We start from the raw sequence: 24,137 nt of genomic DNA, 5'->3' as shown, positions 1-24,137 counted from the left end.
CAGCACTGAGCCCCACGCAGAGCTAGATCTCACAATCCTGAGATTATGACCTGAAATCAAGAGTTGGACACCTAACTGACTGAGCCACGCAGGCGCCCCCGAGAAAGAAGTGGTCCTAAGAGTATTTTAAAATGAAATACATTGATAGAATACAAAAACTAACATTGCATAGGAAGTTCTCTAAACTAGCTGATTTGAATCATATGAAGTTGAATCTGTTTCATAAAGTTATTGAATTGCTTGGAGACTCATTTTTAGCGTGTGATTAATAAAATGATGCCCACATAGGATTTGCAAATATTAAATACTGTGACTAAAATAATAGATTCCTTATTTTTTCCTGTAAACCAGTTGGAGGAAAGGAGCTTTATTTGGGGGAAAAAATGGGAGCAGAAGTTCTTTCTTAATGTAATATCAGTGATTTTCAAGTTCTAATTAAGATTATACTTTCTCTAGAAAATTGCTTCCTTGACCACTCTTGTTGTTACTGATAATAACAATCCGAGCTTCCATTTACTGAATACTTACTATGTTCCTGGGAATATGTTAAGTGTTTCACAGACCTGATCAAATGTAATTTTGACAACAGCACAGGAGGTAACTGTTACCAACTCCATTTAACAGATAGAGACTGAGACAAGTAAGTTAGGCAATTTGACCAGGTCACATGGCTAAGTTATCAGGTTAGGATCTGAAGCTGAAAGTGTGGTTACAAAGCTTGTTGATACTACACACATAAGAATCCTTCCTTGTACCTTGCTCCATCTGTGAGTGCTACAAATGAGTTAAGAATGAGAGATGAGAATAATCAGTCTTTTCTCAGATTGTTTCCAAACAAGAGGTGACAAGCCAAAACTATCCTCTGGCAGAAGATCCGAATTAAGTTTTCTTCAATAACAATAACAGCATTCTGAGGCACAACTTTTGCAATTTATTTATTTTTTTTAAAGATTTTATCTTTTATTTATTTGACAGAGAGAGACACAGCGAGAGAGGGAACACAAGCAGGAGGAGTGGGAGAGGGAGAAGCAGGCCTCCCCACTGAGCAGGGAGCCCCATGCGGGGCTCGATCCGAGGACCCTGGGATCATGACCTGGGCCGAAGGCAGATGCCTAATGACTGAGCCACCCAGGCACCCCACAACTTTTGCAATTTATATAATGAAACTACTCTGAGATGATATACTTCTTTTTTAAAAAATATATATGTATTTATTTATTTATTTGAGAGAGTGAGAGAGAGAGAGAGCATGAGCAGGGGAGGAGGAGAGGGAGAGGGACAAGCAGACTCCACGCAGAGCACAGGCCCAAAGCCCAACCTGGGGCTCCATCCCAGGACCCCGAGACCACGACCTTAGCCGAAATCAAGAGACAAACACTTAACCTACTGAGCCACCCAGGTGCCCCAAGATATATAATTCTAAGAGCTAACTAGAATATTGAGAAAAGAGCTGATTGAACATTGAAGACTTTAAATCATTGAGTAGCTACCTGGAAATGCTCTTTATTCATCGAGATTCACAGCTTTCATTAAGTCCAGATCCGGTATTTTATATTTCATCCATTCACTCATTCAATGTTTTTTTATTGAGCGTCTATGTGCCAGATGCTGTTCTAAGCATTTGAGATATATCAGAGAATGCAATGAACAAAAATCCCTGCCCTTAAAAAAAAAAAAAAAAAGAAAGAAAATGAATAATTAAAAAAACAAACAAACAAGAAACAACATCAATAAAGAAAATCCCCAACCTTATGGAGTTTCCATTTCAGTGGGGACAGATAAAGGAACATACCAGATGATGCTAAGTGATATGAATAGAAATAATGAAGGGAAAGGAGTGGGACAGACATGAGGGCCAGTGTATAAACAGGGGGTAAAAAAAAAAAAACCTCTTTTGAGGTGTTAGCATTTAAGAGGAGATTTGAATGAAATAAGAGACAGAGAGTGCACCACGTGAATATCTGAGGGAAGACCATCCTAGGCTAAGCAAGAGCACATGCAAAGGTGTGTCCTAGAAGAGCAAAAAGGCCAGTGGGGCTGGAACAGAGAGCAAGGGGGAGAGTGGTGGTAGATGAGGACACAGAGGACGTGGGGCCTAGTGTCAATGATATACCGGGGCTTACCAGTTAGGAGGCTAGTGTAATTATCCAGGTGAGAAATGATGAGGGTGATAGCAGGGGAAGGGGTGAGAAATGGGTGGATACTGGATATATTTTCAAAGCAGAATGGAGAGGATTTTATTGATGGATTAGAGTGTAGGGTGAGAGAGATTGGGTGTGAGGTGTGAGAAATCTTGGCATTAAAATGCTAGTTAATTAACTTTTGAGGGCAAAGCCTTCCAAGTCCTCTTCAGGCCTGGTTCTTGTGTGTACAGACCATTTGACCCTGGAGGTTAAGTCAATAGGAGTCACTAAAAATCTGATTACTAAGAATAGGAAGAAATGCATGGTGACCCTTCTGCCCCAGTTGAGTGTTATTTGGGAGAGGCAGCCAAGCTAAATAGTGGTTGTGGGAAAAATAATAGATGCCCTTTCTAATGAACTATTTCCAGTTTGTCAAAGGGAAGAACTGGACCTAAAGGTGTTAAGAACAGACTTTGACGGGCGTCTTCAGAAGTTTCAGGACTGGCAACATATTGCAGAACCCAGGTTTAGGTTTTCCCCGTTTTTGTATTTCTCCCTTTCTTTCTTCCCCTTCATTTCCCACCCCCTCCTTGGCCCTACTTCATGGCTGCAGGAAGGTACAGTTTACTGTCGGTTCTCAAACTTCAGCAGGCACCAGAACTACCTGGCATGCCTGTGAAAACAGTTTGCCGGGCCCCACTCCTGGAGTTTCTAATTGGGGTGCAGTGTGTGTGTGTGTGCGCACGCGCGCACACGTACAAGTGTAGAGGGGTATAGACGGGTGGGGGTGCTGCAATTTTGCATTTCTAACAAGTTCTCAGGTGATGCTTGGGAACTGCTGTTTCTTGTACCCGGCGGGCGTGCAAAGCAATGGGGTCTTGAATTCCACCTCGTGGCTTGTCAGTGGAGAAGGTTCCAGCTCACAGAGGTTTGCAGTCACTAAGGGAAATTGTCCACTTACCCAAAGGTGTTTCTCGGCTGCCCATAACCGGTGAGAAGAGGAGGCAAAATGGCAGCAAGGAGAAGGAATGAGCGGGAAGTCTTTCCAGACTGGACATCCCCTCGGAGCTCCCCAGTGAAGCGAGGGCGGGAAGACAGCCCCCGGGCCAGCCCACAGATCCTCAGAGGGCGCGGACCTGGAGGAGGCGCCCCAGAAGGCGGCGCCTCTCGGAGGAAGTTTGTCCTTTCACCGCAGAGCCGGGCTCGCGTCGCAGCCACCTCCAGGAGCGAGCGGCGGGCGCCGACGGCAGCTGGGAGCGCCGCCCCGGGAGCACCGCCCGCACCGCCCGCACCGCCGCCATGGGCGGCGCGGCCTCCAGCCTGCTGGACGAGGGCAAGTGCACCTACATCCGAGGTACGCGCGCCGTGGGGGGCTTCCGGGGAGCGCCGCGCCCGCCGGGGGGCCTGCACAGCTGCGCCGACCCTGGCCCCCGAGGGCGCGTGCAGAGCGGGTGTCCGCCCCGCCCTCCACCTGCGGCGCGCAACCTGCGGGCGCGGGGACCTCGGGGGCCCAAGGGCGCCTCGCCCGGCCAGCTTTCTCCTGCGGCCCGGCCCCGGGCTCGGGCGAGGCTGCGCTTGGGCCGGGGGCCAGCGGGCGGGGGATGCTCTGGGAAGTGCGGCGGCGCGGTTGCGGGAGGCAGGTGCAGGCCGCGGGGTGGGGGACGCGACCTCGTTTTCTCCGCTCAGCCCGCCTGGGGGTCTGTTCAGGCCCGGGCCAGAAGCACCTTGCTCTCCCCTAAGTTCTGAGCTCTTTCTGAAGAGAGCCGCGGGGATATCCCTCGTTTATGGAGACTTCCCGGGGGATTCCCGGCCTATAAAGCAGAATTTCCCTCCTGGTAACGTTGGCCTGGTTTTGTGAAACGAGGTATCGACCACAGCTTCACTTGAACTTTCAGATCACTTGTGGGATGATTTCATCAGAGGCAGAAAGGACCGTGTCATTACGCTCCCAAGTTGTACGGTTCCTTTCCCTCTCTGGAGACGGGGGCGGGGAGGCAAAAGAGGAACATTGGCATATTTTGTAACACTTGCTAAAGTTATAGATGGAGAGAAACTCAGTTGGGGAGACTTCCAGAGATATAGTGACTCACTAGAGAGTGTGAGGCAGAAAAAACAACCAAAAAAACCAAACTGAATTGAAACTGCGGAAAATCATGACTCTCCTGGGTATATTTGGTGCGTGTCTCTTCCTCCCCGGCAACCTTGCCCACAACCACTACCTAACATTTGGTTATCTTGTGAATTTAGTAATTTTCTGGCTTTAGAAATACCTTCTAAACTAGGTATCGAACTGTAAGTTTTACCCTAATTCTGTAAAGAAATGGTTAAGTTCTTCCTGATTACGTTCCTTTTCTCTTTCTGGCCCCTGAATCTTTCCTAAAAGGAAAGCGTTTATTTAGTGTCCTTATTCCATATTTGTTTTCAGTCACCATAACATTTATAACCATTTTAAAAGGATATCAAATCAGGGCACTTGAGAGCAATGTAATTGACTTTCCAGATTCTTCCTCCTGCTCTGGTACTTCTGGAGGAAGGATCATCAACAACCCATTCTGTCAGGGGATGCAACTTGGTCAAGTATTCCTTTGCTGTCGTTTATTTAACATGGGAGAAAGATGGATGACTTATTTATATTAGTAAAACAGCTAAACTAAGGCTGTCTTAAGTCTTAGAAATTTGGCTATATGCTTGTTTTCACCAGCGTGTAAGGGACTGACACAATTGTAGGGGAACCCAGTGAGAAGGGGTTTGCATTTAGTTATTGGCAAAGATGTTTATGCCATTTCTTTTATAAGACTTTATTTCACTGCAGGGCACCTGGGTGGCTCAGTTGGTTAAGCGACTGCCTTCGGCTCAGGTCATGATCCTGGAGTCCCGGGATCGAGTCCCGCATCGGGCTCCCAGCTCAGCAGGGAGTCTGCTTCTCCCTCTGACCCTCCTCCCTCTCATGCTCTCTGTCTCTCATTCTCTCTCTCTCAAATAAATAAATAAAATCTTTAAAAAAAAAAAAAGACTTTATTTCACTGCAAAGCTTAAAAACACCTAAAGTTGAATCACGGCCAACTATAGTAGTCAGTGCAAGTCCAGCAATGTAAGGGATTAAGGTTCTCGAAGACTTCTTCGTAGTCCTGACCATTGTTGCTGCTGGTGCAAGCATTGTATTCACGTGAAAAGAAAACGTGTTACTTTTTATTTTATTGTGAAGTTAAATTATTACACATGCAAAAGTATGAGATGGCTAGTGCACAGGAAGGACTTGGAATGAATACGTTCTGAATGAATAAAACTATAGCATATTGTCTAACAGTCATTGCATCCACAAATCCTGTTCGATTTTATCTCGTGATTCTTTGGGAGGGCACTTTCAAGGTATGTACAGGCAGAGGGAAGAGAAGAGTTAAAGTTAGAATACCTCCAGAGAAAATGAGACGTTGCCTCATTTGAGAGTACTCGTCTTGCCAAAGGAGAAAAGAGCATTGGAAAAATGCATGGCGTTGTGAATTGCTAGTGCATGAGCACATGAAGGTCATGGGGCTGTGATTTCCTGATGGTTTTGAAGCCCCAGATCCCTGGGAAAAAAAACAGAAAACAAAAAACAAACAAACCATAACCCTCTCTTATTCGCCTTGCCCATCATTTAGCCCATGCATATTCTCAAGTTTTGATCTAATTGTATGCAGAACAATTGAAAATATGACAGTAAAGTTTAAATACAATTTCATGGCCTGTTTCTCATAAAGTAGCTGCCAGTGAAATATTAAAGATTTGAAAGCTCCTAGAGCTGATTCAATAACTTTCCTTCAAGCTTGATAAACTTTGCTAACATATGGAGAATAACTAGTCAGTATATTTGGAGTGAGTTTTGTTAACTTAATCTTGTATGTGTTATAAGCAGCTGTACTTCTGGTATGCTAATGAGTCTGAATCAGCATTTACTTTTAGACAAATCATTTAACAGCTGCTGTTCAGTTTGTGTGCATCGAAACTTTGTTGATAATCATGTTCATCACATGGATGTTTCGAAAATACATTATTTCATAGGATTTAGTAAATTTCTAGGTAAAAGAATATCAGAAGTATTAAGGAGTTACTTCATTTCTAAAGGTATTTTGAAAATTACTACCACACTTTTCTTACCACAGAATAAATTTTTAGTATTGCTTCTAGAAACTTTCAGTAACTTCCTTGATAAAGATGTTTCAATTAAGAAATAATACTAAGACTACCTTGTGATCATATGGACAGTGTCATCTGTTTTAGCCTTCAGTGATGCTTTTAGCACCGACCTAAGAGGGTCTTCTTTTAATGAGAAGGAAAGCTCATCTAATCCAGGCATCGGTGACAAATTTCGCGCACTTTTCTCTCTCTATGCTGGGTTTTCTTTTACTTTTTAAACTTTGATATGCAAAAAAGTGAACTGTAGCTTCAGAGCACACAATGTCTTCCTGTTTGAGCAATAATTGTCTTTCCTTTTTTTTTTTTTTTTAAAGATTTTATTTATTTGACAGAGAGAGACGCAGCTAGAGAGGGAACACAAGCAGGGGGAGTGGAGAGGGAGAAGCAGGCTTCTGCAGAGCAGGGAGCCTGATGCGGGGCTCGATCCCACGACCCTGGGATCATGACCTGAGCCGAAGGCAGACGCTTAACGACTGAGCCACCCAGGCTCCTTTTTTTCAATTCCTTTTTCAATTCCTTTTTTTCAAATTGCCATTGGATTGTTAATGAATCAAAAGAAAAATGAACCTGAAAACTCCCCCCACATAAGTCCTGTGGGAGGTCAGAAGAGTACTATGAAATCAGTGCTGTAGCTGCGAACTGTGGCTTAACACAGGTCTGGGTGGGGACTGGTGGACTGTTCTTTTCCTCGACTTACTGTTGCAGTCGGTCATACTTTTCCTGTGAGGGCCCAGTGGCTTCCAGTGAAATGCTCATCGGAGATCTGATACTTATAAAGTAGGAAATGAATTTCGGCCTAAAAACAACATGTATGGGCGCCTGGGTGGCTCAGTTGGTTAAGCGACTGCCTTCGGCTCAGGTCATGATCCTGGAGTCCTGGGATCGAGTCCCGCATCGGGCTCCCTGCTCGGCGGGGAGTCTGCTTCTCCCTCTCCCGCTCCCCCCTCTTGTGCTCTCTCTCTCAAATTAAAAAAAAAAAAAAAAAAAAATCTTAAAAAAAACCCCACAACATGTATTTGTCTTAGGGAGATTTTCTCATATTGATACTGAAAGGGTGAACTTAGGTGGCTGTATATGAAATTTGTACTGTGAACAGAAGATAGGGAGAACTGTACATGTTTGCAGTCTACTTAATCTAGATGTGTACTATTCCACACATTTGTTTATTCTTCAGTCACGATTTGTTGGTAGGAGATGGGCATAAGAACTGGGCTGATTTATAAGGATAATTATGACAATGTAATCTGAGAGTCCAATTTATCTGGCTAGAAATGGCAGTATATCATAATGGGAAGTTAGAATATGGAGTGTGGTAGGCACAGTTGGATGTCAACCCAACATCCTTTCCCCATTCCTCTTTCAACCAGAAGCCCAATTTTGTTTGGGTCTTGAACTTCCTTTATGCAAAGCTTTCAGAGAAGCTCACCCCACTTAACGGCTTTTGTGGGGTGGGTAATGATCGGTCCATGCCTGTCATGGTGGTATGTTCTCCTTGCCAGTGATTATACAAGGCATGGGGTTGTGATGCATTCTGGCCAGTGAGGCTTGGAGGAAAGTTTGCTAGAAGCTTCTAAGAAAGTTCTCTTTCCTTTCAAAAAGGAGACAAAGGGTAGAGACATATTCTTCTTCCCCTTCTTCTTTTGGACTTTATGGCATCTGGATGTGATGCCTGGAACTACTGAGTAGGAAGGGAGCTAGGTCAAAGACACAGCCAACACTGGGGCGTTGCCAGGCCAACGGAGTCTCAGAGAAGAGAAGCTGGAGCCCTGGCACACCTCGCGCTGATTGCCTGCTGGTCCTACTCCTGAGTATTTCTTGTGTAGTATGCCAACTGCTCTTTGAGTTGGGGTGGTAGAGAGTGCCGGTTACCCCCCAATATCATTCTTCCCTGATTTTTTTTTTTAAAGATTTTATTTATTTATTTGAGACAGAGAGAATGAGAGACAGAGAACATGAGAGGGAGGAGGGTCAGAGGGAGAAGCAGACTCCCTGCCGAGCAGGGAGCCCGATGCGGGACTCGATCCCGGGACTCCAGGATCATGACCTGAGCCGAAGGCAGTTGCTTAACCAACTGAGCCACCCAGGCGCCCTCTTCCCTGATTTTTTAAAAAGCTTTTTGTTTTGTTTCTGTTTTTTAGCGAGAGAGTGCACGTAAGTGGTGGGGGGTGGGCAGAACAGAGTAGGGAGGGACAGAGAGAGAATCTTAAGCAGGCTCCACTCCCAGTGTGGAGCCTGACGCTGGGCTCAGTCTCAGGACCCTGAGATCATGACCTGAGCTAAAATCAGGAGTTGGATGCTTCACCAACCGAGCCACCCAGGCGCCCCTGAGATGTCCTTTTAAGATGGAGTTCATGCAGAGTAAAGTAAGTGGACAGAAGGAGTCTAGGTTCCTGAAGACTTCTTGTAGTAAACCTCCATACCGCACTGAGCTACTTACTTCTGGACCTTAGTAAGAGAGAAATAAAGTACTATCTTATTTAAGCCAGTGTTACCTGTGTTATTGTTATCCACAGACAAATCTTATTCTAATACAGTTGTCTTCTGTGCTTGTGTCCCGAAGTGTCATAACCAGCACACTAAGAGCGCCTTATTGTGTCCCCTTTAAGAAAAATTAGTCAAAAGAAAGTAGGAGGTGGGTAAAGATTATGCCATTAGTATCTGTCTTAGTTCTTAATTTGTAGAAACGAATGGATTCTCCTGGGAAGTGAGGAATTGCAGCTCCCCAGGTAGGAATAGCAGGGATGGGAGAAAGAAGGAGAGGACTCAGTGTAAATAACACACAAATGTATATTGATCACATTATTTTTTAAAAAAGGTTTTAGTTATTCATTTGAGAGAGAGAGCACGAGTGGTAGAGAGAAAGGGAGAAGTAGGCTCCCCCGCTGAGCAGGGAGCCCGACACAGGATTCGAACCCAGGACCCCAGGACCATGACCTGAGCCAAAGGCAGATGCTTAACCAACTGAGCCACCCAGGCGCCCCTACTGATCACATTATATTTTGATTAAAAATAATGCCGTTAAGCATTCCGAACCACGGGTGAAGCTAGCAGGAGTTTCTGATTAGGAAAACTATTGCAGACTGGTAATTTCTAGTGGCAACAAGAACTTTCTACTACCTTCAGTCTTTGTGAATGGAAGCTAAGACTTTGGGAATTTAGTGTGAATTGAGAGTTTCTTAGACTCCTCAAAAATAAACAAACATAGACTGAGACAAATTAACATTTTTCCCTATGCTTGTGGAAGAAACAGTGACCTTCCGTCCTGGGTTGCAGTTCATGCCTTGATAAACCTCATTGAGACAGACACTGAATCAAGATCTGGTCTCCATGAAACACTTCTTTTTTTCTGTGGACGTTGGCTGTGAGAAGACCACATCATCAATGGTGCTTTAGTAATAGTAATTCCTAAAATGACAATAGTGATTCTTTTTATTATTTTATTTATTTTTGCTGGACTACTAAACTGATTGTAGTTTTTACTCTGTTGTCATCTTTGGGAAGGTCTGAACTGGGTTCCCAGGTAGAAATGCAACAACAGGAACTCAATTTGTAATAGTTTTTAATCCAATTAAAATAAATGTACTGTGAAAATTTTACAAAATATTCAGTGTGAGTTATGGCAGTGAATTTTAATCTCCTAATCAGAATTTTTAATTTATCTGCTCAGTAAAGCTAGGTAACATCATTCTAAGAGAAAAGGTACATACAGCAATTTGCACTGGGAAATGGGAAATGAAGTCAGAAGTAAAGACAAAAGAATAAAAGAAAGCAATTCAGATGCTACAGTCTGTTTAAAGCACTTTAGAAAAACACAGGACATGAGAGCTAAAATTCTAACAGTTCCAAACACACACACACACACACACACACACACACATGCACGCACAAACCCCAAATGCAATACAGATTTTCCCCTTTGAAACTGGAAAATCCATTTAAAAAAGAGACTAGCAAGTTGCTGCCAGTAAGAAAATGCAGGCCAACTTATAAAAGTGTTACTGCTGCTTCTCTTCTTATTTTTTTGTTTGGTAGACATATTTTTTCTCACTTCGAGGAGAAAAGATTTAGAGATATGAAAGCAATTAATTCAGTTTTGCAAATTGCAAGCTCTGGGACCCAAAGAAATTTATATTTCCATGCTTGATGTTGTTTGGATATTGATGTCTATAGGACTAGAATATATTAGTAGTTTTAACTAGGAGGTCCTAAGCGATATATGTGTGTGTGTGTGTGTGTGCGTGTGCGTGCAAAATGGTGGTTTTATTAAAGCACAGGGACAGGACCCGCGGACAGAAAGAGCTGCTGCCCTTAAGTGATTTCTTAAAAGCCCGTAGTGTGAAGGAATTTTGGAGGAAGAGTAAATGTCTCTATGCCAAACCATGTGGATTTTCTTTCTTCTTTTATTTTTTTATTTTTTAAGATTTTATTTATTTATTTGACAGAGAGAGACACAGCGAGAGAGAGAACACAAGTAGGGGGAGTGGGAGAGGGAGAAGCAGGCTCCCCGCTGAGCCAGGACCCCGATGCGGGGCTCGATTCCAGGACCCTGGGATCATGACCTGAGCCGAAGGCAGACGCTTAACGATTGAGCCACCCAGGAGACCCTCTTTCTTCTTTTTTTTTTTTTAATTTAATTTAATTTTATTTATTTATTTGAGAGAGAGAGAATGAGAGACAGAGAGCATGAGAGGGAGGAGGGTCAGAGGGAGAAGCAGACTCCCTGCCGAGCAGGGAGCCCGATGCGGGACTCGATCCCGGGACTCCAGGATCATGACCTGAGCCGAAGGCAGTCGCTTAACCAACTGAGCCACCCAGGCGCCCGACCCTCTTTCTTCTTTTAAAACTATTTTTATTTTAACATAAAACACAGGTTCAGAAAACCACACAAAACAAATGTATAGCTTAGTGAATCACAATAAGGCAAATATCCTTGTGGCCATCACCCAGGTCAAGAAATGAAAAGGACTTCACTGGCCATTCCAGAAGCCTCCATGTACTCCATCCTAATCCTAAACCGCTTTGTTTCTCCCCCCACAATAACCACTATTTTCAGTTATCTATCGCTGCCTAATAAATTACCACCAAAAGATACTGGCTCTTCAGACAATGGTATTTGCTCACAATTCTGCTATCTGCTCTGGGTTCAGCTGGGTGGTTCTACATCTTCTGTTTCACAGGTGGTCATTCCTGTGGCTACGCTCAGCTGGTGGATTGGCTGGTGGCCAGACTCAAATGGGAAGGCTTTCTTTCTCTCCAGGTGGCCTTTCTACATGGTCTTTCTTTCTCTCCAGGTGGCCTTTCTACATGGTCTCTCCTATAGGATGCTGGACTTTTTAAATGATAGGTCAGGGTTTGCAAGAGTGCCACAGCTTCTAGAAGGCTCTTAAGGCTTAGGCCTGGAAGGCCAAGGGATTACTGTGCTACATTTTATTGGTTAAAGCAAGTCTTGGGTCCAGCCCAGATTCAAGAGGAGGGGACTGCACAAAGTCATGAATATCATGAGTTGTGCTTCATTAGGTAAGGGTTACCACCATAACAGACTACTACACCACTAATCTAGATTTGGAGTAATGACTTCCTTATATTTCCCTGATGGTTTATCACCCATAAAGCATTTTTAAACACTATAGTCCTGGCCACTTAAAAAATACCTCTTTCAAGTTTCTTTTAATTTACAGGTTTCCCTTTTATCTCTCTTACTTGCAAATTATTTGTTGAAGGATCTGGACTGTTTGAATTTGCTCATGGTGCAGTTCGACACATTTCTTCTATATTTTGTACACATAGACAAAGTGATAGTGAAACTTGATCAGACTCAGGATTAGTACTTTTGTCAAGAGTATAGGCTGTGATCTTCATTTGGAGGCACATAACATCTGGTTGTCCATTTTTATGATGTTAGCAGCCACTGATGCTCATTGCTGGGACCCATGAATTCACTGGGGGTTGAAAAAGTGATATCCTAATTATGTCATTTTGTTTTCATCTATTAGCTGGAATAATTTTATAGAGTGGTACTTTTTTAATCTATAGTTTTGTTACCTCATATTACAATTCATAGAGGAAAGGCAAGATAAGAATTTTATCCTTTTGTTTACCATTTTCAAGATTATTTATTACTTTCCTGTCATTCCTCACAGGTGATCAATTAATTTAAAAAATACTATTGTGAACTCATGAATTCCACTGTAATTCTAATCTTTATTGAAGCTCAAATTTCCCGTCATTGGGAATGAAAACCTCTTCAAGTTGGCTCCTGAGTCTTTTGCAATGACCCTAGCAGTATTTGATAGTTTCCTTGCCATCTGGTAGGTCAAGATGTTTTAGGCTCATCCTGTTTATATCCTACCTGGAATAAGCAATATCTATAAGAAGCCCTGATTTCTTTAGTGGGAAATGGTATTTCAAGATGACAGTTTGGGCCTAGGAAGGCTTATGGCAGTGACTGGGTTAGCCATTGTTTCTGGGCCTATTTAGTGGATAGAACTAGGAAAAAGTGTGTGTTTTCTGCACCATCTATATCTATATCCTATCTATCTATCCCTATCTATCTATCTATCCCTATCTATCTATCTATCTATCTATCTATCTATCTATCTATCTATCTATCTATCTATATCCTTTTCCTTGGTTCTCAAAGCACAAGATGATAGAATTAAATATCCCCCAATTCTTATTTGCTCTATTCCTCCTAATTCATACAATGGCCTTAGACAACAACACAAATACTACCACCATCAATTATGATTGTAGAAAACTATTGAACAAGCTGTTTTAGGAATCAGTAACACAATTTTTGTATATGCTGTCTAAATTCTCCAATTTTATTTTATGATTTTTAATGTCAGAGTATATAACTATTATATTATATTCTCTTTTCTCACTCGTGTTTTACAAGTAAGTTTTATTTATTTATTTATTTTACAAGTAAGTATTACTTAATATATCCATCCTTACTTACATTGATATCTCTCTGGTCCTTGAGGCTCATTATCTAGTAGATGCCTTAAGAAGAGCTCATGGGAACATAAAGAAGTATGAAGATAGACCAAAGGTCAGCTTATTTTTATCTTTCTATGCTCCATGCACTAGCTTTTCTTATGGTTAAAGGATGACATTTTTAGGTAAATCAATGTCCCAGAGGCTAAAAAGAGGCCTATCTATTCTTTGAATATCTTTATAAGAGCAAACCTTTCCCAGATGCCTTACTAGGAGACTCCTCCTTATATTCCACTGATCAGAAACTGGGTCACATATTCCTTCCTAAGCCATCACTGGCAAGTATATGGAATTACCATGATTTGGTTAGACTAATCCAGATTCATCCCTGGACTGGGGCTGGGCTAAACTTCCTTGAAGCCCATGGCTAGAGGGAAGATCTTGGATACCTAAACAAAATCAGGTTCAGTTATCAAGGAAGAAGCCTGAATGGCTATTAGATAGATAACGAACATTACAAGTTTTGATAATTATTATGAAAGGAGTTAAAAGGGTGAACAACATTATAAGTTTTGAAAACTATCATGAAGGGAATTAAAAGGGTATTGAGACAGAAAACTGATGGTAGTGATAGGGCAAGGAGAAGAGATATACTTAAGATGTGGTGCTCAGGAGGATAATAAATTGCTATCCATATGAAGAACCAGGGGAAGAATATTTTGAGTAGAGAGATCAGCATATAGAGGGAGGAGAAGGAACTTGAAGGTACTGAAGAACAGGTAGTACAGCTAGAGTGTAGTGAGCAAGAGAGAGAAAAGTTTGATGGGAGGGAATTCCTTGTAGCACTTATTACTAAAGGACATACGATATGGGGGTGCCTGGGTGGCTCAGATGGTTAAGCATCTGACTTCGGCTCAGGTCATGATCCCAGGGTCCTGGGATCGAGTCCCGCATCGGGCTCCCGGCTCAGCGGGGAGCCTGCTTCTCTCTCTGACCCTCTCCCCTCTCATGCTGTTTCTCTCGCGCTCACTCTCTAAAAAATAAATAAAATCTTTAAAAAAAAAAAAAAGGACATACGATATGTTTATTCATTAATTTTGTATTGCTTGCCTACCATCACCACAACGTAAGCTCCATGAAAGCAGAGTCTTTGTTTTGATTCACTGCTATATTCTTAGCAAATAGATCAGCATCTGGCACGTGGCTTATTATCAATAAGTATTTGATTAATAAATGAATGAAAGGAGGAAAAATTTAAAAACTGCAATGAATATCCTTAATAAGAGAAGTATTGAGTTTGTAAAACAAGTTTAGGATGCGATGAAGAAATGATACTAGTAGATAAGAAATAGCTCTTAGAAAATAAAAATCTGGTGGTCAATATTTTTTTTTTAAGATTTTATTTATTTATTTGAGAGAGAGAATAAGATAGAGAGAGCATGAGATGGGGGAGGGTCAGAGGGAGAAGCAGACTCCCTGCTGAGCAGGGAGCCTGATGTGGGACTCGATCCCGGGACTCCAGGATCATGACCTGAGCTGAAGGCAGTTGCTTAACTAACTGAGCCACCCAGGCGCCCTGGTGATCAATATTTTTAAAAATCCAATTGTTGTTTTGGAAAATAAAGTTGAGGACTCTTGCAGAAAATAGAACAAAAAGATCAAATCATGGAAAATAGAAGAAATAATAAAAAAAATTAAAGGGCCAATCCAAAAACTTAAAACGTGACTCACAGAAGTCCCACAAAATAGAGAACAAAGAAAACAGAGAAAATTACCAAGGAAGTAATACAAGACCATTTTCTAGAACAGAAGATCATGTTTCTCTGGATTTATAGAGCCAAACATTTCCTGGAGCTCATCCAGAGCTGGGAATAGTTCATGTTTCCATCATCCAAAATAGGAAGACCTTATAATATGTAGGGCATTGTATACAGTCTTCTGTAGTAGTGAGCAGAAATTAGCCCTGCAGGACTACTTTGGACTGCTCTAATAATAAATGTAAAAGCAAACCTCAGAAGAATTTAAAAAAAAATAAAAAACTTAAAAAAAAAAGGAACAGAGATAGATGGTTTTTTCCAGTTGGAGTTTTCTGATGAGAACTCCATTTGAAGTATTTTTCTATGTTGACCTCTGGATTGGTATCATCTTAGTGTGGGAACTTTTAAGTTGACTAAGGGATAGGTGATCACTAAGGATTCCTTTATTCATCTCAGTAACTCTGTTTTTTGCCTTGTTTGTTTGTTTGTTTGTTTGTTTTATTCATGAGAGACAGAGCAAGAGAGAAAGGCAGAGGGAGAAGCAGGCTCCCAAGGAGCAGGGATCCTGATGCGGGACTCGATCCCAGGACCCTGAGCCGAAGGCAGACGCTTAACCATTTGAGCCACCCAGGCGCCCTGTTTTTTGCCTTTTTAAAACAATATTTTGTTTATTTATTTGAGAGAGAGAGAGCACGAGGGGGGTGAGGGACAGAGGGAGAGGGAGAAGCAGACTCCCCACTGAGTAGGGAGCCCACACAGGGCTCGATCCCAGGACCTCAGGATCATGACTTGAGCTGAAGGCAGTCGCTTAACCCAGACATCCCTCAATGACTCTGTTTTATGCCATTTGAGTTCTCATGTTTTCTGTAAGGGTTGCTCTATAATTCTTTTTTTTTTTTTAAACAGTTTGTTTTTTGGTTTTTTTTAAAGATTTTATTTATTTATTTGACAGAGAGACAGCAAGAGAGGGAACACAAGCAGGGGGAGTATGAGAGGGAGAAGCAGGCCTCCCGCCGAGCAGGGAGCCCGATGTGGGGCTCAATCCCAGGACCCTGGGATCATGACCTGAGCCTAAGGCAGATGCTTAACGACTGAGCCACCCAGGTGCCCCTGCTCTATAATTCTAATAAAGAACTTATCATAGTTGTTTTATTGAAAAAAAAAAAAAACACATCCAACAATGTAAAGTGCACAATATCCAGCATCCAATCAAAAATTACCAGGCAAACGAAAGCAGGAAAATATCCATAACTCTAAGGGAAAAAAAATTTATCAATAGAAACAGACAGGAATTACAGACATGATGAAATTAGCAGATAAGGATGTTAAGACAGTTTTTATAAATGTGTTCCATATGCTAAAGTAGAAGAAAACATGAACATGTTGAGAAGGGAAATAGAAGATATGAAAAATGATACTTGTCTCCAGTCTTTAGGAAGGAGTGATATGACTACTATGTTTTTGAAATCTGTTGGAAAATGTAGCTGTACTGTCTGCTACCAACAATCCCAGTTGACCTGGGAAAGGAGCAGAGCAGATCTGCATGAGGAGCTGCTGACATGGGGCTGGGCTGGGTCCGGATAGAGGAGCAGGATCAACTCAGAAATGAAGGGAAATTGTGGATGTTCTTTCAAAAAGGACACTGTTAGTAGTGGACATGTGCCGTTACTTCTGGGGCTCACCCAGGGCAAGTGACAATTTCTATAATTAGCTCAGAAGAATTCAGAGGGGTTTTTTCCCCCAGTTTGGATTAACAGTGTTTGTTTAAAAAATTATTTCCTATGTAAGTCATGCTTGAATGAGTTAGATAGATATGCCTGAAGAATTGCCTGAGCAAAACAGACACAGGCTTGGAGTTGGAATAAAGATAAATTTTATTGGCAATAATAGCAAATGTGGAATATCTGGAGTATAAATAAAATGGTTTCATTGGAAAGAAGGACTTAATCAGTAACATTATTATTATTATTTTTTTTATTTGTGAGAGAATGAGATAGAGAGAGAGCATGAGAGGGGGGAGGGTCAAAGGGAGAAGCAGACTCCCTGCTGAGCAGGGAGCCTGATGCGGGACTTGATCCCGGGACTCCAGGATCATGACCTGAGCCGAAGGCAGTCGCTTAACCAACTGAGCCACCCAGGCGCCCCAATCAGTAACATTAATTGAAATGTACTGTTTAAACTTAAAATAAATAAGAATTTTAAAGAACGACTAAGACCTGGGCCTTTCAACTGGGATGTTTGTTCTTTTTTTTTTTTTTTAATTAAAAAAAAAATTTTTTTTTTTTTTAAGATTTTATTTATTTATTTGACAGAGAGAGTGAGAGAGCACAAGCAGGGGGAGCAGTAGAGGGAGAGGGAGAAGCAGGCTCCCTGCCCATCAGGGAACCCGATGTGGGGCTCGATCCCGGGACCCTGAGATCATGACCTGAGCCGAAGGCAGACGCTTAACCATCTGAGCCACCCAGGCGCCCGGGATGTTTGTTCTTAACTAAAAATGATAACTCCTGGAGTGAGGAGTGATAATAGTAAAAATAACAGTAAACACTAACATTTATTAAGTGTCTACTAAGTACCAGGCAGTGAGTATCTCAGAAAAAAAGGTAATGGGATGTCAAATATTCTTCCAGAAATTCCAGGTCTTGTCCACGAAGCTTTTTCTTTAATAGAAAGGAGTACCAAACTTGATAGGCTTCAAACAGTGTCTTGTCCACTTTAAATGAGCTAAACCAGTAGTTTATTTCTTGGTAGAAACTGAAATATTTACTAAACCCTTAATTCCATACTTTAATTCTAAATGATCTGACTATTTTTCAAAGTGAATATTTCCAGTGGATAAGATTATAAATAGCATAGTCCAGAAATTAAAGTTCATCTAAATATTAGCAAAACAGGGGTGCCTGGGTGGCTCAGTTGGTTAAGCATCTGCCTTCGGCTCAGGTTGTGGTCTTCGGGTTCTGGGATTGGCTGGGTTAGGCTCCCTGCTCAGCGGGGGAGCCTGCTTCTCCCTCTGCCCCTCCCCCCCTCGAGTAAATAAAATGTAAAAAAAAAAAAAATGTTAGCAAAACCTAATACGGAAGTTACAAATAGGTGGAAGCGGGAATAGTAGGTCACTTATAATTAACTTTAAATAAAATGGTACGATAGGCAATTTCTTCATTATAAAAGAAAATATTAATATTTGGGAAACAAGACTCAAAAGACTCATAAATGGAGCTTTCACATTTTAAAAACAGGCATGAGACTCTTCTGAGGACTCGCTGAATCTGAAGCTGGATTCTCTGTAGATTGTGGGTCTGTCAGCCGGCTGCCTTCAGTTTCTCATGTGTCAGATGGGGACAGCTGTAATGCCCAGTGAGATAAAAGGAGGTCAGCAACGAAGGTGATAACAATTCTTGGATTTCCCAATCCTACTATTATCCTAATCAATTTGCCTTTACTATCAGCTAGGGTACCAGGCCTTCCCAGAGTAAATAATTGGCTTTCAGACGCTGCCAAATAATACCTATTTCACACATTTGTTCTGAGGACTAATTAATGTTTAAAGTGTTGAAACACCAAATGCTTCTACAGAAGCAATGGCATTATAATTTGTTGGGACACTCTAGTATTGTAATTTGTACTAATTAGATTCTTTTCAACAGCTTGTTGAATTTACAAATTACTGCATCTAAGGTATTCTTTATTCATTATGAAAGAGTCGACACAATGGTTTTAATTGGAGCCTTTAAACAACTATTCTCAAAATTCCATGCACACCCCTCCCCACAAACCAGGGGAGGACAATAACAAGACACCTTTCTAGAAACTGTGATGGGAGAGCGAGCGGTCCCCATGGTGTGCAGGAGCCAGCTGATGCTGACTGGCAAGAGCTGAAGCTGGGCATCCCTTCCTTAGAGTTCAGTGACATCGTATTGGTTAGCATGAAATTAGTCACGGTAGGTGGGGTTTTTTTGGTTTTTTGGTTTTTGGGGGTTTTTTTTTGAGACTCATTTTATCAGCTCATCACTGCCAGTGCCCTCTCCTCAGTATTTGGAATCTGGCTGAAGTCATACCCGATTGTCAGGGCCTGAAGCCAGATTTCAGTTCTGCATTAGTCAGAAGGGGCTTAACCACTGAAACTAATACTCCCCGAATCTCAGTGGCTTGATGTGATAACGATTTATATTTCAGACATTACACAATCCAGTGTGATTCCATGTGGGATAGAGAAGGGGTGTGGGTCATTCAGGGACCCATACTCTTCCCATGTAGTGCATTGTGCCACAGACCCCTTTAGCAGTCTGGTGAAACCTATGGATCTCGTCTCAGAATAACATATATTTTTTTAAAGATTTTATTTATTTATTCATGAGACACAAAGAGAGAGACAGAGGCAGAGGGAGAAGCAGGCTCCCCGCGGAGCAGGGAGCCCGATGCGGGACTCGATCCCAGGACCCTGGGATCATGACCTGAGCCGAAGGCAGACACTTAACCGACTGAGCCACCCAGGCGTCCCCAGAATAACATTTTTTAAGTGAAAAAAAAAAAAATACACAGGATTGCAAAAGAAACCAATTTTATTGAAATGCAGATATCAAAGTGTATTAAAAATCTGTGTCATGATAACATATGTGTTTCTTTATTAATGCATTCAATGACAAGGTTTCATGGTGGGTCTAATAAAACTGCTGTCACTTTGATGAAGTGCTATCCTAAGATGTGCAGCCAATGAAATGTGCTTTGAAAACATCTATGATCTCTAGTGATGATAAAGTCACAAGCTACCAGAGGGGAGAGGGGTGGGGGATGGGTTAAATAGGCCATGGGGGTTAAGGAGGGCCCTGGTGATGAGCACAGCGTGATGTATGGAAGTGTTTAATTACTGTATCGTACACCTGAAACTAATATCACACTGTATGTTAACTCACTGGAATTAAAGTTTTTTTTTTTTTTTTTTAGATTTTATTTATTTATTTGAGAGAGAGAGAATGAGAGACAGAGAGCATGAGAGGGAGGAGGGTCAGAGGGAGAAGCAGACTCCCTGCTGAGCAGGGAGCCCGATGCGGGACTCGATCCCGGGACTCCAGGATCATGACCTGAGCTGAAGGCAGTCGCTTAACCAACTGAGCCACCCAGGCGCCCAAGATTTTTTTTAAAAAAGAAAAAACCGGGTTAGCCTGGTGATGGGTATTAAAGAGGGCACGTTCTGCATGGGACACTGGGTGTTATGGACAAACAATGAATAATGGAACACTACATCAAAAACTAATGATGTAATGTATGGTGATTAACATAACATAATAAAATAAAAAAAAGAAAAAATCAATAACAGAAGTAAAGCAGGAAAAAAAGTCACAAGTATTGGTAAATTCTACTGGTCTGTGGCCTCCATTCATAATTGAAGGAAATGCTGAATTTGAGTTGGATGTTAATAAAAATAAGATATTATTTTCCCCCATTCAACTTTTAGACCACCTGAATTCCATCTGCAGATCCCATAAGGGTCCATAGACCCCAGATTAGGAACCCCTGATCTAGTGGTTCCAGTATTCCTGGGGCTACAAAGACCTTAACTGGATACCCTGCTTATGTCTGCAAATAAGAGAAGAGGGACGGTAGGGGATGAGGTGTAAACATTTTAACAACCACGCGAGGTGGCGTACATCATCTCTGTCCAACTTTCAATCTTCCACGTGACACAGCTTCCTTTTGTAATCTCTCCATTTGGCAATTTCTATCAGAAATTCTATCCCTTTTTTGATCGCCTCTTCTCTGACATCCACTCAATATGTGACCCTTCCATTTTAATGAATAGCTTTTGTACTTTAAATGTATTTTCACTTTAAAAGTAGGCTGTATCTTTATTTTTAGGTGAGAAAAGTTCAAACCCTCTAAACTTGACTGTTGAGCGCTGGAAATGTGGCTAGTCCCAACTAAGATATGATGCAAGCGTAAAATACACATTGGGTTTTGAAGACTTAATACAAAGAAAAGAATGTAAAATGTCTCATTAATATTATTTAATAGCAATTACATAGTGAAGTGATAATATTGAAGTCTTACTGGTTTAAATAGATATATAAATAAAATATGTTAAATATACATAAAATAAATGAAAATCAATTTAATCTGTTTTAAATATTTTAATGTGCTACTTGAAAAGTTAAAATTCTATTAGGCTCACATCTGTGGCTCACATATTTCTTTTAGGCTCCTGTTCTTTTTTTTTTTTAAGATTTTATTTATTTATTTGACAGAGAGAGACAACGAGAGAGGGAACACAAGCAGGGGGAGTAGGAGAGGGAGAAGCAGGCTTCCCGCTGAGCAGGGAGCCCGATGTGGGACTCGATCCCAGGACCCTGGGATCATGACCTGAGCCAAAGGCAGCCGCTTAACGACTGAGCCACCCAGGTGCCCCTAGACGTCTGTTCTTGAATAAAAATTCATAAAGACTCACAGAGCTGCAAGGGACCTTTGGATGATTATCTAATCCAACTCCTTTGTTGTAACCTGAGAGACTGAGTGAGTTGCTCCTATCTGCAATGGCTAGAAATAGGACAGGAACTCAGATCTCCATATTCCTGGTACAGAGCCCTCTTCATAATCTATGGCGTTTCAACCAGATAAAAACAAACCAAACATCTCTAAGTTCTAAGTTTTTAGTCTAAACCAGAATATACTTTAATTCAGAGTTATATGTAAAAATCCTAAAAATGGCAAGTTTTTTTCAATCTGATGTATTATTCAGCCTTAGGTTTAATACTTAAGTATAGCTTTCCCTGGCTACTGAAGAATTGCATGTGGGCAGAGAGACTTGCCAGTACTTGACTCCCTCAAGATCCCAGAAAAAAGAAGCCCTGTGGTCATTCTCCTTGTCTCTGGTCTCCACATTTCTCTCTGTTGAATATTTAAGCTCATAAAGAAATGTTAATTCTTTTCTCCCCTGTATTTTGTCTTAAAGGGATGGAAACATGTGGAACCCTATTATACTTAACATGGCCACCCCTTTCTTCCAGCCAGGAGACGACAGAATGGATAGCAATTAAAGGAAATAAACGATGGGCCTTATTTTTTCTTCCATATTTTCTTCTTAGCTGCCACTGTGGACTCTATAGCCAATTTAAGAAGATACCTGGAATATTTACTGAACTTTTTGTTCCAGAATATTCCTTCCCACAGATTTTTCTCCCACCAACTCATTCTCTGTCTGTAATGCACCATTTTCATAGGATCACATATGAGCCATCATGTATTTAAATAATATTTAAAGGAGGGCCTGGGTGGCTTAGTCAGTTAAGCGCCTGCCTTCGGCTCAGGTCATGATCCCAGGGTCCTGGGATCGAGTCCCACATCGGGCTCCCTGCTCTGCGGGAAGCCTGCTTCTCCCTCTGCCTGCCACTCCCCCCTGCTTATGCTCAAGCACTCTCTGTCAAATGAATAAATAAAATCTTAAAAAAAAAAAAAAATAAGAGTTTAGGTTTAAAAAAAAACCTTGGCTTTTTTTTTTTTTAAGATTTTATTTATTTATTTGACAGAGAGAGACACAGCAAGACAGGGAACACAAGCAAGGGGAGTGGGAGAGGGAGAAGCAGGCTTCCCGCTGAGCAGGGAGCCCAATGCGGGGCTCGATCCCAGGACCCTGGGATCATGACCTGAGCCGAAGGCAGACGCTTAACAGCTGAGCCATCCAGGCACCCCAAAAACCTTGGCTTTAAATAATGTATTGCCAATACATCATTTTTTCCTCTTAGGAATTTTAAGTAATACAAGTGCTTCTTGAACATATAATTTGCTGAAAATGAAATAATATAGTCACCTTACTCAGCACTGTCTGAAAAAGATTGTATCTTACCTACGCTGGGTAACATAAAATGGGATGTCCCATTTTTCTCTGAACTTGCACTTCCCTACATTTGCAACAGTCTCTAGAATTCTAAGTTCCAAGAAGAGCCATAAGGACTGCATCATGATTCATGGAAACTTTCATGACCCTCCTGCCTACAGGTATCATGTTTTGACATTTCTTCTCTTCAGTATTGCTATTTGGCACATTCATGAGAAACTCTCGAGGCAAACTGGAACTAACTTCTTTGTTTGTTTTGGATCATCACAGCTGTTGACATCAATGGATGTCGAAGAGGGAGCGCAAACCCTCACTTATCACCATGTGGTTTTTATGAAAATATATGATGCCTTGCGATGAGTTGATAACCAAACTCAGCAGTTCTCTGGAGACTTTTCTTTTTAACTTTGCATTGTTAATTAAAAGAAGAAATATATACATAGGATGTATTTTGCAAATGAGAAAAGACTGATTAAGATTTGTAATAAAAACTTTCAAAATGATATTTATATATAATATGCCTCTGTCCTGTTTTCAGAAGAGCAGACGAAATGAAATGAACCTACAGAGCAGATAAATCTTAGGAAAACATTCATCATGAAATGTTAACTGTGCAGTTTTCTTGACTCAGTAGAACACTGACTGTGCAAGCAGACTACTCAGGTTCAGATGCTGGCCCTATCACTTGCTAACTGTGCAACCTTTTGCCAGTTATCTGAAATTTGGTGTCTGCCGCTGTAAAATGGAGAAAATGCTACTACCCCAGGTGTAAGAGTTCATTGTGCTAGTTCTTGTAAAGTACTTGATACCGAGATAGGGACCTGGCTTCTCAACAACGGTTAGGTGTTTTATGGTTTACAATCGTATACCTTATTCATTTTATTTTATTTTTTATTTTTTATTTTTTTTTAAGATTTTATTTATTTATTTGACAGAGAGAGACATAGCGAGAGAGGGAACACAAGCAGGGGGAGTGGGAGAGCGAGAAGCAGGCTTCCTGCCGAGCAAGGAGCCCGATGTGGGGCTCTATCCTAGGACCTTGGGATCATGCCCTGAGCCGAAGGCAGACGCTTAACGACTGAGCCACCCAGGTGCCCCTACCTTATTCATTTTAAAACCAAAGTAAAATATTTTAAGTACACTGTACATCAAATAAAATCTCTTCCCACAAGATTGTTAGCTAAGCGGTTGGAACCAGAACTGAACTTCTACACAGTTTTTAACATTTATGGAATCGAGCCTACAGCCTGCTCCAAACTCTACAGACAGCATGGACGTTAGGCACAAGGACTTGAAACGATATAGAAGAACTTATATGAG

General features: G+C 41.5%; 1 protein-coding gene across 1 annotated transcript in view; it reads left to right on the top strand.

Moving 5' to 3' along the window:
- Positions 1–3,289: 3,289 nt before the first annotated feature.
- Positions 3,290–24,137, top strand: part of NIBAN1 (niban apoptosis regulator 1) — a 155,066-nt gene continuing 134,218 nt past the window's right edge. Inside the window, exon 1 of the mRNA XM_045877330.3 lies at positions 3,290–3,477. Within this exon, the coding sequence (XP_045733286.1) occupies positions 3,423–3,477 (55 nt within the window). The 5' untranslated portion in view covers positions 3,290–3,422. The remainder of the gene's footprint in view (positions 3,478–24,137) is intronic.

Source organism: Mirounga angustirostris, unplaced genomic scaffold (assembly GCF_029215605.1).
Source record: "Mirounga angustirostris isolate CCGP_5_RB_7025 unplaced genomic scaffold, mMirAng1.0.hap1 SCAF_6, whole genome shotgun sequence".
Lineage (NCBI taxonomy): Eukaryota > Metazoa > Chordata > Mammalia > Carnivora > Phocidae > Mirounga > Mirounga angustirostris.
The sequence above is the reverse complement of the archived record's forward strand: the minus strand, read 5'-3'. Positions and strand labels throughout refer to the sequence as shown.